The 14974-nt window shown below is 51.6% G+C and overlaps 1 protein-coding gene across 1 annotated transcript; it reads right to left on the bottom strand.

Annotated features, from left to right (window-relative positions):
• Positions 1–3498: 3498 nt before the first annotated feature.
• Nrbp2 (nuclear receptor binding protein 2) lies at positions 3499–10441 on the bottom strand. The gene is made up of 18 exons (XM_004837790.4): positions 10105–10441; positions 9643–9765; positions 9472–9573; positions 9280–9369; positions 9067–9107; positions 8883–8977; positions 8754–8777; positions 8603–8686; positions 8468–8523; positions 8277–8372; positions 7243–7375; positions 7034–7136; positions 6894–6944; positions 6676–6811; positions 5599–5652; positions 5454–5517; positions 5314–5369; positions 3499–5219 (listed from the first exon to the last, which is right to left on the bottom strand). Exons 1-18 carry the CDS (start codon positions 10231–10233, stop codon positions 5151–5153), a joined length of 1506 nt encoding a protein of 501 aa, XP_004837847.1. The 5' UTR covers positions 10234–10441; the 3' UTR covers positions 3499–5150.
• Positions 10442–14974: the final 4533 nt, after the last annotated feature.

Raw genomic sequence — 14974 nt, 5'->3', positions numbered from 1 at the left:
CCTGGCGCACCGGGACTGGCGGACGAGGGCAGGGCGGGGCAACCCCAGGGGGTGGGGACGCGAGCTCTGGAGGACCTGTACCTGCGAGGCTGCCGGCGTGTTTACGCCCACACACTTGCGTCACCTCCCGTTGCGGGCCAGTGCTCTATATCCCTGCCTACTTTACGGACAGATTTATTTCAGGCGTGTTCGCTCGCTGTTACCAAAGAGACAACGAGACAAACGGCCCTTTCAGCCCAAGGGACTCTACGTAGACAGCTGAGACGGGTGACAAAAGGACCACGTCTCAGGCCGCACCTCAGATTTTGAGATGCATTGTCTTTGCGTTGTAACATCTCTAAAGTCAGGAGTCCTCATTTAATTTGCAGCGTGTTCACCTTCCTAGTTATTCATAAAAACTGAAGTGCCTCTCAATACTGATGCTTTCTAGGTCTGATGGCATACAATTGGTGGGCCTGCGGTCTGAAACAGTTCGTGAGCCAGTCATCCTGTGGAAACACTATGCACGGAGGTCCCCCTTGGGCCCCGAGCTATAATAAAAGGCTCAGGATGTCCATCTGTGTTGTGCAAAGAGCTGCCCGACCTTTGTCATGGGCTGTACCCAATCCCAAGATCTCAGTTCAGTTATCCACCTGGAAGAAACCACCTCTGTAAACTCAAGCATCTTCATTTGCTTGAGATAATGAAGTATCTTCCCTAGCTAGGCAGGTCTCTTTTCAACCTTGGGAAAGTTTAGAAATTGAATATAGACACATCTAGTAAAATATGCCAGAATATTTTCCTCCCATCGCTCGTGAAACCCCTCTAAAAGAGGCAAAGCCTATAAAGGCAGACAGGTGGATTGTCTTGGAGTTGTGGAGCCGGACAGCAGAGCTGCTCTAGTCCACTGGGCTGTGGAGGTTAGTGTCTGAAGGAGGACCTGGAAAGCAGGACATCTCTGTCCCTACCACTGAGGCTGACAGGCACTGCCCCACTAGCAGGGGCTGGGATGTGAGCTCCAGGAGATGAGCACCAAGGCCTTGCCCTGTTTCAAAAGTAGGGCAGTGAGCAAAAGTCCTGGCCCTTTCCCTACCTCTACCAATCCTGTTCCCAGAGCCTAGTCTCCTACATGTTCCACCCAGGCTCTTCTGAGAGATTTCCTCCCTCCAGCAGTTCCCAGCTCTAAAGACTGGCAGCAGGGGTGCCTACTAGAATGGTCCAGCTAGACCCTAGACTCCCAACTCATCAGGCAATAACCTAGCCACAAAGAGCAGTTCACTCTTAAGCTCACTGGACAGCTCAGGATCACCAGGTAAACGAGAATAAGGAAACAAGCCTCAAAAGGAACTGTGGGCAAAGAAAAGAAAGCAGAGGTGGGCTGGGGATTTAGCTCAGTGGCGCCTGTGCCTGCCTAGCGAGCAATAGGTCCTGAGTTCAATCCCCAGTACAAAAAAAAAACAAACAAAAAAAAAACAAAAAAGGAGAGGAAGAAAAAAAGAGCTAAAATACTATCCTCAGAGTTGTTAGATTTTGCATCCCAAAAACAAGAACAGAGAGCTACAGAGAAAGAACATTAATCAGATAAGAGAGTCCTTCCAAAAAGAAAATTTGAGGAAAACGAACAATTTAATAAGTTTGAAAGGTAAAGTTGGAATCTTTAGAATGTATAACAATAAAACCATATAGATAGAAAACAGAAACTGTTATAATCACACTGGTCAGTGCTTAGAACGCACCTGGCCCACCAGAGCTTCCACAGTGGAGGGGGTGGGTGAGCCCCAAGGGGTGCCTCTTGGTAGCAGTTCTCAAGTGGACAGTGATATGTAACACTACACTTAGGTACTTGGAGCCTGGCACTGTCCTTCCTTATTGCCCCAGATTTCAGAGTTCTTGCCCTCCTTATAGCAACACTCTGCAGAGGGACTACCCTCAGTACTCCCAATAAGGAGGTGCAGGGTCAACCAAGGTCATACCTCGGGGAGCACAGGTCAGCTCCAGAGCCTGGGCCCTTAACCACATGATTGCATCCCTCAAAAGGTAAGTCCTACATTTCAAATCCAGAAAATAGGGAAAGAAATCAACAAAGAAATAATTGAAGAAAATTCGTTTCTGGATAATAGACGAAAGAGTCACTGAGCATTTCCAAAGCACTGGCACAAAGAAAAGATTGAGAAAGAATGAGAAAGAGCTCATAGGTAAAGGATCAGAATTCAGAGGCATGAAGGTTCTGGGAACTAGAAGAAAATGGTGTGACACCCTCATAATCCTAGGGGAGAAAGGATTTTCAAAGGAATCGAGCTCTTTCTTTCTTTTTCTTTTTTGATGGTAGTGGTATTGGGGATTGAATCCAGGGCTTTTGTACTGAGCTACATTTCCAGCCCTTTATTTTTTGTTTTGAGACAGTGAGACAGTGTCTCACTAAATTGCCCAAGTGGAACTCAAAATTGTGATCCTCTTGCCTCGATCTCCCAAAGTGCTGATATTACAGGCATGGAGCCAAGTTTCTTGTACCCAGTTACACTTTCAAGCATGTGAGTTTAGAATAAAGACAGGAAAGCAAAGACTTTTAACCTCCCATGCATCCTGTCTCAGGTTACTTGGAAGATGTTCCTTCTCACATGGGATGAGTGAAGAGAGAGGAAAGCATGGGATCCAGAGGAGATAGGGAGTGTCTTAGGACACTAGTGAAGGGTAACTTAGGGTGGCAGTGGGCTACAATCCAAGAGCAGGCAGCCTGGGACATAGGGCTCACATGGTAAGGGCTATTAGAAAAGAAGAAACTGGTAAATTATGCCCTGACTCCTCTAAGTATTAAGAGGAGGTCCACATTTCTGCAGGGGTATCCAAAGATGAATTAATGGCAGACACATGTAGAAAACTTAAAAACAAGACAATTATTAACTCCATAGAAAATAAAACATTGAGCAGGAAATAAAATATAACCTAGGATATCTTGTTCTCTGCTGAGACCTATGATAATGAAGCCGAATCATACCTAGGCAGCTATGCCACCCATCACACTAGTACAATGCTGGATCAGAGGGGAGGCAGATGATTTCTTCTCCACTTGAAGCAGTTATGGTGAACCTTTTAGAGCTTTCAATGATAACAAATAGCCCACTGCAGCATGCGTACCATAGGTTCACCACCACTGCCATAGAGGATGCCACCTTGGGTACCTGATGTAGAAAAATTAATAAACAGGACCAAACGCATGCTTGTAGTTTTTCGTTTTTGTTTTTGGTACCGGGGATCAAACTCAGGTCCTTGAGCTTTCAAGGCAGGCGGCAGAACCACTGAGCTAAATGCCCGGCCCCATGCTTGTAGTTTTGAGAAACATGGATTCTAAATGCCTGAAAAACACCTAAGAGAGTTGAATCCCAGGTGGATTAGGGTAGGAGCCTGCATTTCTTATTTGTTATTACTCCCCCTAAACCATTTCACTTATAAAACAATATGCATATAACTATGAAAAGATAAAAAACTCAGCATAGGCATGATTAAATGCAGACTGTAGTATTGATGCTCTTAAGTTCATTTTAATCACTGGTACAATCTGTTATGTATTTGCCACTCAACATGACCATGCACAATCAGACAGCTAAATAGAATTCCCTCCTAGACTGTGTAAGTTATTTGAAATCGGCATTTTAAGTTGAAAGGTATGAAATTTTTAAAAATGTTGTAAATAGTATTGGAATGTTTAAGATAACTTGAGATTCACTATAATTGTTCGTTTAATTTATTTGATATCCCTTGGCAGTTTTGTTTTGGTTTTTGGCTTTTGGTTAGGATGGTATTCTAGGCAAAATCTCACTACCCTCATGATGTCCATTCTCTAACCACAGGAGCCAGTGAGTATTAGTTTACATGGCAGAAAGTACTTTGCAGATGTGTTTAATCTTACAGACTTTAAGGTGATCATCTCGGATTTTCAAAATGGACCCACCCTAATCACAGGAGTCCTTATGTAGAACTTTTCTGGCAGCAGACAACCAGCTGACTTAAGACAAAGATTTGGCCTGCTACTGCTGACCTTGAAGGTGGAGAGAGAGCCAAAGGATGTAGGCAGCCCCTAGAAGCTGAGAATGGTCTTCAGTTGACGCCCAGCAAGAAAATGGGGACCTCAGCCCTAGTATTACAAGGAAGTGAATAAGTCTGCCAATTGCCCAAATGAGTAGAAAATGGATTCTCCCCTAAGTCGCCTAGAAAGAAATGAAGCCTGCCAGCCCCTTTAGTCCCATATCAGACTTCTGACCTATTGTGACAAATTATAATAAATTTGATTTTGAGCCACCAATTTTGTGATAAATTTTACAGTGGCAATATACTAGAACTAGTAACAGTAGAGACCTTTCCTGTTTTGACATTTGAAATGCTTAATAAGAAACCTGATGTATTAAATTTATATATACAACTTAAGAGACCAGGGCAGGGGATTGGGGGTGTGTGTATGTATAGAATCCACCAGGGTATTGAAATGTCCAAAATTGAAACAGTAATTGAGTGGGAGAGAGATAAGGAGCCAGGAATGCACATCCTCAGGGCTCCAGAAGGAGCTGTCCCAGGATAAGGGTGTGGTAGATTGCTGACCTCTGACCCTTCCAGGCCAGGGAACACAGGAGACAAACAGCCCCTTGGAGGGGTTATGGGGGTGGGGGCACAGGTCCTAGTCTCAGAGTGAGTGGAAGGCCAAAGGGGGTGATCCAGGGTGGTTCTGCATGGGACCAGAGGTTTTGCAGACCATGGCCTCAACTCCAGGCCCTCTACCCTCTGTTTGTTCAGCTGGCTCCAGCCATCTCTGGTGCCTAGTGCTGTGTCTGACACCCTTAGGGCTCCAACATGGTTTGAGTTCCAGGCTCCTGGCCTGGTTGTGGTACCATCTAGGGATGGCTGCTCACCCTGACCACATGGAACCATTCCCTTGGCAGAGATTTGTTCAGGGATAACCCCCACCTTCCACCCCACCCAGGCTCCCTTAACCCCTCACTGGCCCCACCACCATGCCAGGGCCCACACTGCTAGGGAAGGTTGGGGGTCCTCACTAGCAGGCTGGTGTTCATCAGCTTTCAGGCATGCTGGTGAGGACAGCTCCAGCAGTGCTGGACTCTTCCCCATGTGGCTCACCCTGAGCCGGCAGCACCTGGGCTGGGCCTCCAGGGTTGGAAAGGTCAGGACTGGGTCCTTTGGTACTTGAGGAAGGTGGTTTCCAAGAAGGCAGCCAGCTTTGTGCGGTCATCCTGCAGAGAGGAGGGAAGCATGGTGGGTTGAAGCAGTGTGACAAATCTGTCCTGAGCCCCACCCCATACCCCTGCAGCCATGCCCCCTGCCTACCTCATGCAGGAAGCCGTAGTGCACAAGTTCAGCTGCGAGGTCCTGGGCACTATCGGCTGTAGCAGGACAAGGGGCAAACTGTGAGGTTGCTGTATGCCTGGCACCTGGGCCTACCCCACCCAGGGCCCCTCTCTGCCTACTTGGTAGCAGGTCATAGGTCAGCTGCCGGTGCAGCCGGTCCTCCAGCACCAGAAGCAGTGTGAGCTGGAGGGTGGGAGGGCATGGTCGGACACAGCCACAGTTGGCCTACCCTGCCTGCCCAGCCCAGCCCAGGACCCTGCTCACATGCCAGCGCGCCTTGTCTTCACCCCTCTCCAGGTTGCACTGCATCTGGATTACCTGGGGTAGGGAGGCCATGTTACTCACAAGGACAGAAACTTGACAGAGGGGCCCAGAAAGGACAACAGAGATTAGAAATTAGGAAAAAAAAAAAAAAAAAAAAAGAAAGAAAGAAAGAAAAGGGAATTAGAAAAAAATCTCCCAGGGCTACTCCAGAAGGCACATCTTACTACTAGCTGCCTGATGTATTAAGGAGAATTTCCATGAGTAGACAATGGGGCTGGGTACTTAAGGATAAATAGGAGACATCACTAGCGAAAAGAATGCCTTGAAAAGGAAGGAAGTGTGGGAAGCAGAGGGGAGAAGTCAGTAGGGATGTGATAGTGCAGAAGAGCAGGATGCCAGCAAGACCATTCCTCAATAGTGTTGGGGACTTGGGCTCAGGACTCCAATGAGCTTTGTAGGTAGCCAGGAACCAGGTAGCTTTGGCTATTAAGACATGAACTCAGGTAGTTCTGTGGAAGGAAGAAGCCAGGACAAATAGGGCCAGGCTGGGGGCTGGTGCAAATCCAAGTAAGTAATGGAGGTGGCTCAAATCAGGATAGTGGCCCCGGACAAAGCAAGGCCAACCCAGAACCTTGGGAACTCAGTGGGTATGGGTATGAACAGTAAAGGGAGAGACAGAGGCTGACCAGGAGGCAGCTCTACAGGAAGAGAAATTTGGGGAAATGTGGTACCTGGGAGGCCTTAGGGAGTATCCTAGGACACAAGTGTCAGAGAATCAGCCAACCAAGTGGGTGGTATCAGAATGCTAGACCAGATGAGATAACCAGAGGAAAGCTGTTTGGAGCACAAAGGGATCTGGGCAGGTAGCAGAATGGGGGAAGGGCTTGTAGGAGCAAGGAACCTCTGGGAAAAAGGGGAATCCTAGCATGTCCTAGGGCCCCACCCACACCCCAAAGGCCCCAGCCTGGACCTGGGCAGTCTGGAGGAGAGCTGGCCCAGGAGGATGGAGAATGCAGGCCCAGAGAGAAGGGCATCAGTTATCTGGAGACAGCACAGTGAAGCAGGGGTGGGACTTGCCTTTCTGGTCTCTGAATCAAAGGGTTCTGGCGTTGGAGTCTTGGCCTTCTGGGCCTCCTCAGGGGGTGGAGCCAACACACGGGGAAGCCCCAGGGGCCGAGCGACAGCAAAATTCATCAGTGGGTAGATCCCATTCCTGAGGACACATGGGGTCAGAGTGGCTGGGGGCCCAGGCCTGACAACATCTGTTCCCCAGTCTCATGCCAGCCAGCTCTCACCTGACATCTTCCAGGAATTTGTCCAGCTCCAAGAAGGAGACCTCTGAGTACCTGATAAGGGGGTGGGCGGTACATGAAGGGTGTGCAACCAGGAGTTGGCCAGGAAACTGACGGGAGGCTGCAGGGTAGCTACTGCTCACCGCCACTGCATCGCAGGCTGGTGGGCCCGGGGGATCTCTGCCAAGACGGCATGCAAGTCCATTGCCTTGGTCTTTTCCTCCACTACATTCTCAGGCATGAGGTCTGTGGGCCACAGGAGCACTCTAGTTGCCAGCCACAGGTCCTGCAGGGCTCCTTCCACATCCCAATCCCAAGACCCTTGACCCATCCAGGACTGCCTGCCCCTTACACTGGTTCTGGATGAAGCAGTGGGCTGCCAATAGCTTCAGTGAGTGCACCTCGAAGAGCACGCGGTGGAAAAGGAGGTTGTGGGCAGAAGGCCGGTGGGCAGGGTCCCGGGCCAGACAGGAAAGGATGAACTCCTGGGTATGTGGAGAGGAGAGGTGGTGGTAGACACAGGCTCCCTGCTGTAGCCCCACAGTGTGAAGAGAGGAGGCCCCCCCTAAAGTCCCTAGACCTCAAGTTTCCATCCTCATATGCCCCTTCCTCAGGGTTGCTACAGGGATGCACATAGGGAAAGGTATCCCATTAGCAGCCAGGCCAGGACCTGACCTTACGAGCTTTCGGATAATCAGGCTTCAAGCTCAGAACACTCAAGCTCTACTTCCCTTGATCATCAAGGAAATGTGGGGAGTGGGTACTATTATCCCCAATACACAGATAAAAGCCCTCCTAATCGCAGCCTGCCCCCAACTTGGAGGTGACCTTTATGAGTCCCCATCCTGCCTCCCCCCCTGCCTCCGAGGCTTCTCATGCTCACATAAGTCCCATTCTCCTCTCCCTTATCCCCAGAGGTTGAATTGTTAAACTGCTGGACTCTGACCAGAGAGGCTGTGGATACAGCCTCCGTCCTATACTTCCTTTGTCTGCCCTGTGCCCACCATGCCCTACACAAGCCTGGGAGCTTAGAAGTAGGGACTTGGGTCAGGCAGACCTGAGTGCAAATGCTGGCTCCACCACTTACTCTAAAGCCTTGGGAAAGTCTTTGGTCTCTCCGAGCCTTATTTTCTTTATAAAACTGGCATAGTAATAGTAACCATATACAGAGTGTCTCTGCTGTCCTTCCTTATCCTTAGACTCTATGAATTCTTTCTTGCCTGAGGCCCTACCTTAGCTCCCAGAAGGGTCTTCCTTGCCTGTGGGCCTTAGTACAGAGGCTGCCACACCCCTCAGCTGCACCAATCTAACTACTGCCTAGAGCACCTCATAGTCCTACCTTGGGTGCCCTCAGCCACCCCTAGAGGAATGGCGAAAGCTGCTCACCCGCATGTTGGGGTCACTCAGTGAGTGCCTGGCTCGAGCAATGGCCTCTTCTGTGACTCGGGTGTCTCCATTAGCCTGGATCTCCAGCACAGCCATCTGGGGTCAGGGCCAGGTCGAGATCCCAGAAGAGACAGCATAGGTGAGAAGGGATGGAGCTCCACCTGGAGGGGGCTAGGAAGTGAGGCCAGTACCTCCAGTGCACACATCCCAAAGGAGAAGATGTCCACTGCAGTGCCATCTGCAACCTCTGAAAGGGGGAGAGCAAGGCAGGGCGGGTAGGGCAGATGTAGGGGCAGGTCAGTCGCCAACAGCCCTCCTGGACTCACCGCCGTACTCTGGTGGGAAGAAGTGCAGGTTCCGCAGTTCCTGGCGCTCAGTGCGGATGGGGCTCCGGAGATCATCCGGAAGCTCTACAGAAGAGCACAGCGCTAAGTAGCAGGCCTTTCCACGGACCCCACCCCCAGAGGCCTCACGCACCATTGGAGAAGATGCGGTACCACACTGCGCAGGCCACCACAGAAAGAAAGAGCAGGTGTCAGGTCCTGGGCTCCCAATAGGTCCCTTGCCCGCCCCGCCCCGCCCCGCCCCGCCCCTTCCAGGCAGCACCGGAGCCGATCTTGATGAGGCCATTGTGCTGAATGAAGATGGTGTCACTGGTCAAGTTCCCGTGGATGATGGGGGGGTTGCAGGCGTGCAGAAAGCTGCAGATGAGTGGGGGAAGGCGCGAGGGTCAGAGGTCGTGGGAGAGATGGGCGCTGCTGGGCAAGCACATGCGCAGCTTGGTCCTCACCTGAGTGCAGACAGGATCTGCGTGCACCAGCGCTTCCAGGCCTGGCAGCGAAGTGGACACACGGACACACGATTCCCGTTGGATGGGCGCGGGAGAGGCTGGCCCTGCTAAGCCTGCCGTGGGCCACCCCTGGTCCAAGGCCGCCCTGCGCCCCCCCCCATACTGTCCTGAGCCCCACCCGCTCCCCATCTTGGCCCCAGCCTCTCCCCATACCCGGGTGCTCATGGCCTTGTGGTTTTTCTTGGTCTTTTTCAGAAATTGCTTGAGGCTGCCCGACGACACGTACTCTGTGATGAAGATGACCTGCAGGACGGGTGGGCTCGCGGGCTTCGCCGCTGCAGGTGGGGACCCCTGGCTCCCCACCAGGCTCAGGGCCTCCCTTACCCCCACCCACCCCTGGCTCACCCTCGCTCGGGCCTCCGAGGAGTCCAACCAGTACTTGTGCAGCTTGACGATGTTGGGGTGATCCACTAGCGCCAGCTGCTCAAACATAGTTTGGATCTTCTCCTGGAGAGGGAAGGCGGTCACCGGGTGGTCACAGGATTGGACAGGTCGGGAGGGGGCAGCCAGCCTCACCTCATGGGCTGCGAAAGCCTTCCTGTCACCAAAGTGCAGCTCATTCCACACTACTTCTACCCCCTCCTCCGTGTCCATGGCCAGAAAGGTGCTCTGGATCCCAGGCATATTCCCTTGGTTCACCTGGGAGTAGGGAGAATGTGTGCCTCGGTAAGTATAGGGTCGAGGGTGGGGACTCGTCCCACCCAAGCCCTTCCCCTCCAGCTCCAGCTCCGAGGGGCAGCTGGGGACCTGCAGGGGGCCGGTCCCTGGGAGCCTAGGGGCGGTATCCACAGGGGTTGGAGCAGGGCCCTAGAGGGCTGGCAGGGATCCGGGGACATGGGAGGTGGTTCTGGAAGGACACTGGTCCTCGGGGAGTGGAACCCTAAGGACCAGCCAGAACGCAGCCGCTGTAGAGGCCTCGGGCTGCCCCGACACCACAGACACCACTCCTGCGCGGGCCTCCACCCTTCCGCCGCCCACCTGCTCCCGCCGCTTCTGCCAGCGGCCGCACGGGCTCTCTTCCAGGATGTCGCTCTCGTCTTCGCTCTCGTCCTCCCGCTCCCGCTCCCTCTCCCGGCCCCGCCTTGGAGCTGGCTCCGGGGCCGCCATGGTTCGGCGGGCCCAGGCTGCGGTCTGCCGTGCGCTCCGCCGCTCTGCGGCTCCCCAGCCCGGAACCCAGCCGACCAGCCCCGCCGCCTCGAGCCCCCTCCGGGCTCCGGGAACTGGGAGGCGCGGGCTCGGCGGGAGGACCGCGGGGCCGGGGGGTGGAGCCGGCCCGCCCCTCGCGAACCGCCTCTGCGGGCCGGGACCGGGTTGGAGCTCTCGGCCAGCGGACGGGCCCCGCCTCACCCTGCCCAGCCCAATGTGAGGTTCGGTTCCCTTAGGGCCGGCCCACTCTCGGCGGAGGCCCCGCCCACTCTCGGAGGAGGCCCTGCCCGCTCGGTCTGGGCCTCTTCGGGCGTGAGGCGGCATCTGCTTGGCTCTGCATCCCCACCCCATTCCTGTCATACACAACCGGCGACCCAACCTGGGTTTGCTCGAGCTTGGCCCCCCAAGGGTTTAGAGGGGACTGGGGGTCAGGGCATCTGGGGGCCCAACCAGGTAGTAGCCTGCCTGCTTCAGCTGCAGAAAACCCCACAGGCTCACAAGTGGGGCCAGCCCTTCCTGCCAGTCCTCCAAGGAACACGGTAGGGCCATTGAAAGTGACCCATAAATACACCAGCAGGCTGTGAGGGGATGGACTTTACTTCATGAACACAGATCTCTTACTGACTCAAAATTCTATGCTTTTACAAGGCCACCTTCCCAGAAAGCAATTTTTTCTCTTTTCTCCTCCTAACATGCTCCTCTCCTACCGTGGGACCCCCTTGCAGCAGTAAACATCAGGAGGCTGCCTTGTCCACACCCTAATGAGATTCCCACAAGAAACTCCTGAACCCCAATATCCCACTGTCTCCCTGCAAGCACCTCCCTTTCACACCTGCCCCTTCCTTTGCTACAGACCAGGGTACCTGCTGCACCTCAGGCTTAAACCCCAAGGAAACTCCTTCTGCTGACCACACTGTTCTCCTAGCTTTTACCTAGCACCAGAGGGTTCTGCTCAAGACGCTCTGGCCTGCCCTAGTCACCCACCCTAACCTTAAAAGGGTTAGCTCAGTGAGTTTGGGGATTCACATTCTGCATCTTCCAGATACTGGCCCTGCAACAGGGCCTGGGAGACACCCTTTGAGACACTAGAGCATCCTTCATGGTTTAAGTGTGTTTACCTGGGACCTGAGGTCACACCAGGCAATCTGTGTTCACAATATGACTGATGGTGGGTCCTGGGGCCATGCAATGTCATCCTGACCTCTGGAGGGGCTGGACACTGAGGTCAGCCATTCATGGCCAGCTATTGCCTATGTGGCAGAACCAGTAACACCCTAGACACCAAGGCTGGTGGCCCTTGTGCACACTATCACATGTCACTGCTGGAAGATATGCACATTGTCCAATGGCTGCACAGGAGAGGACCATTGGACATCCACACCTGGCATTGCCTGGTGTTCCACGAATTTCCCAGAGAAACGTAAAAGAAATATCTGTCTCCAAACTGACAATCTGAAGAATGACCCAGTCAAGTCCAGCCTGGCAAGAAACTGAGTTTATTAGGGGTCACTTACAGAGCAGTGGATGACCAGTGGGCTGCAGTACAGTACCACCTAAGTCACCAACCCTTCTTTATTAAGCCACTGATTTTATAGAGCACTAATTAGAAGAGCAAAAGCAGAATCAAAACAAGAAAGATTGGGCCGGGGATTTAGCTCAGTGATTTTGTCGCCTGCTGTGCAAGTGCAAGGACCTGATTTCAATCCCCAGTACCAAAAAAACAAACAAAAAAAGAAAGGTTCTTGGGAAATTTTGTGTCTACCATTCCCATGCAATCAGGAACTCTGCCAGTCTCAACATGCACTTTCCAGCCGTGGTGGTGATGATCTTGTGCTGCATACTGGTGCACAAGACCCATGGACAGCTACTCAAGATGGAGGCACTTTGGCTAGAGTGGGAGGACAATTTTCTCTACACTCAGACTCTGGCCCACAGGCCTTTTGCTGCCATGGTTTTCCTCTGTAGCAATTACACTTGTGGCTTCCACAGCTTCTGGAGTCCTAGGAGTCCTATCAGTAAATCACTGGGCCTGAGGGTGGTGCGAGGGACCCCAAGGTCCCTTCTTACTCAGCATGAGGACCAAGTCCTGTGAAAGCCCCACAGTTGGCCCTGCCCATGTTCTCACTTCTGCCCTCTCCAATCAAGTCCACTGTTGGCACCCTGGCCCCAAGCTGTTCCTGCAAGGCCTTTGCCCTAGCTGTGCCCTCTGCCTGGTATAACCTTCCCAGGTGTCCTCCAAGTCCACTTCTTGAAGGTCTTGATTCAAATGTCACCCCTGGCAGGCTGCCCTGTCACATAGCCTAGCATCACAGCCAACACTACACTTGACTTTTACCACCTAACCATGTCTGTTTTCTCCTCTCTGCTTTGTTCGCTAACCCTGCCGGTATTGATCTCAATACCCTCTTAAGGGTATTGATCTCAATTACCTCTCAAGGAGGGCAAGATGTCTACTCTTCCTGGCTGACTTCCAGCAGCTTCAGCAAGTGTGTTGGGGCAAAGTGGAGCAGGTGTGTGGGCAAGGTGGCATGACCCAAGGAAGCCCCAGAGGTAACATCTGAGCTGAACTCTGAATTTCCTTCTCTTTCTCTGCCCTGTAACCAGACACATACACTCTGTGGCGAGTTGAGCAGAAGTCCCCAAAAGACATGTCAGTATCCCAACCCCTGGTTCCTAAGAACATGGCCTTATTTGGGAAAGAGGTCTGTGCAGGTGTAAATCAGTTTTGAATGCTGAGATTATGTCCTGCTGGGCTTAGGAAGGGCCCTGAACCCAACATTTGGCTTCTTTGTGAGGGAAACAGAGGGTGGCTTGAGGTGCAGAGAAACCAGGGAGGCAGCCATGCTAGGAGCAGGGACTGGAGGACTACCTAGATTTGGGGAGCCACCAGTAGTTCCAAGAGAACCTGGAGCAAATTCTTCCCCAGAACCTCCAGAAGGAGCCAGCTCTGCCCACAGCTTGGTTGTGGACATCTGACCTCAAGAACTATGAAAGACAAAATTTGTGTTGTTGTTAGCCACTTCATTTACGGTACTTTGCTACAACAGTTCTAGACTAATAAGTGTCCAATTACACCCTCTACAAAATGAACAATAGTATATACAATATGTTCATGTGTGAGGCCCTAATGCTTCCCAGCCATTTAACACTGTGATCCTGTGGCCTGACTATTACTGCCAGCTCTCAGAGGTGGCAGCTGAAGCACATCCTTACCTACTTTCCTTGGCTGGTGCTCCAGATCCTGTGCCCTGCTGCCCCTGCCTCCATGCCTGTCCATCCCACATCCAGTCAGGCCCTTTACTGCATATTACACATTCTCTGGGGATAGTCTTTCTCTGGGAGTCTCTGGCTCTCTGGCCAGTCTGTCCTTTTATTGTGGCACTTAATGGCATCTGCAGGTTTAGTGCTCACCACCTTCTCTACTTCACTTTGGGGACCTGCCCAGGCTCCTTGGTTGTCCCTTGGGGTCTTTCTGAGTCCTGTGGGGGATTTGGGTGGCCTCTTCTCTGAATTCCTGCCTATTTCTTTCCCACTGGCAGGTAAAAGATCTCCTGGCTCTCAGGGCCAGGACAGATGTCCTGTATGCCAGGACACCCTGCCTGGGAGAAAGGCAAGTGACCAGAGGAGGATCAGGAGGCCCTTCCCACTGTCTACCCTGATGACCTTGTCTCCTGGTTACACACCTGTTTGCAGGCCTCTCCCAGGAGTGCAGGGTGGACTCAGACATGCTTCCAAGATTAGAACACAGCTGACACAAGGGCATCTCCCTCTGAGATGGGTGACAGGACTGTGACTTCTGTCTTCACTCTAAGGAACCCAATGTCATGTTGTGAGTTGAACGGGGAAAGCCACATAGCAAGAAACTGCTGGTTCTGGATCATAGCTGGCTACCACCTGACACTCTTGAGAGTTTGGGAGTGGGTGCAAGTGAGCATGTGTGTGTGTACTTCCAATACTGATTGGAATCAGTATTGATCAGTTCTTTCAAAAAAGATTTCAGAAGGCTGGTGATAAAGTTCACCAAGAATTATATGAAATAGAAGCACAGAGACAGCAATGTCTATGTAGGAGATAGTTGATACATACCTATGGTAAGCTTCCTCAGTATAAAAGGTTGTCAATGATAGATAGCCTTTCATACAACATTCATCAAATTTCATTAAAGAGCTAGTGAAACATTACATTTTTAGTTATTTCAAAAACTTGTTGAAAAGATTAAATTTCAGTTTGTCAACAGAACAAAAAAACAAATAAATATGAAGTTTTCTACTGGACAGACTTTTTAATAGTTAGATGTTATGTGTGTTAGACACCACATGGGATGATTGTGGCAATGTACCACTGCAAAGTGTGCAAACATTAAAAACTTTAAGCCTTTATTAATTCATTCATTCATTTATTTATTGTACTGAGGATGGAACTCAGGGCTTTCACACTGAGCTACATTACTAGCCCTTCTTATTTTCTTTAATTTTGAGACAGAGTCTTGCTAACTTGCCCAGGACGGGCTTGAAGTTATGATCCTTCTGCCTCAGCCACCCTGACTGCTGGGATTACAGGTGTGTACCACCACACCTAGTTTGTAAGGCTGGATTTAGAGAGGAAAAGAAAACAATGTAGGGCCGGAAGATTTAGCTCAGTGGTTCTGCTGCCTGCCTTGCAAGCTCGAGGTCCCAAGTTCAATCCCTGGTACCAAAAAACC

Source organism: Heterocephalus glaber, unplaced genomic scaffold, assembly GCF_053883595.1.
Source record: "Heterocephalus glaber isolate CG9 unplaced genomic scaffold, H.glaber_assembly_v1.0 deba00000281, whole genome shotgun sequence".
NCBI classification, from domain to species: domain Eukaryota; kingdom Metazoa; phylum Chordata; class Mammalia; order Rodentia; family Bathyergidae; genus Heterocephalus; species Heterocephalus glaber.
Note: the sequence above shows the minus strand (reverse complement) of the source record. Positions and strands in the feature narration are given on the sequence as shown.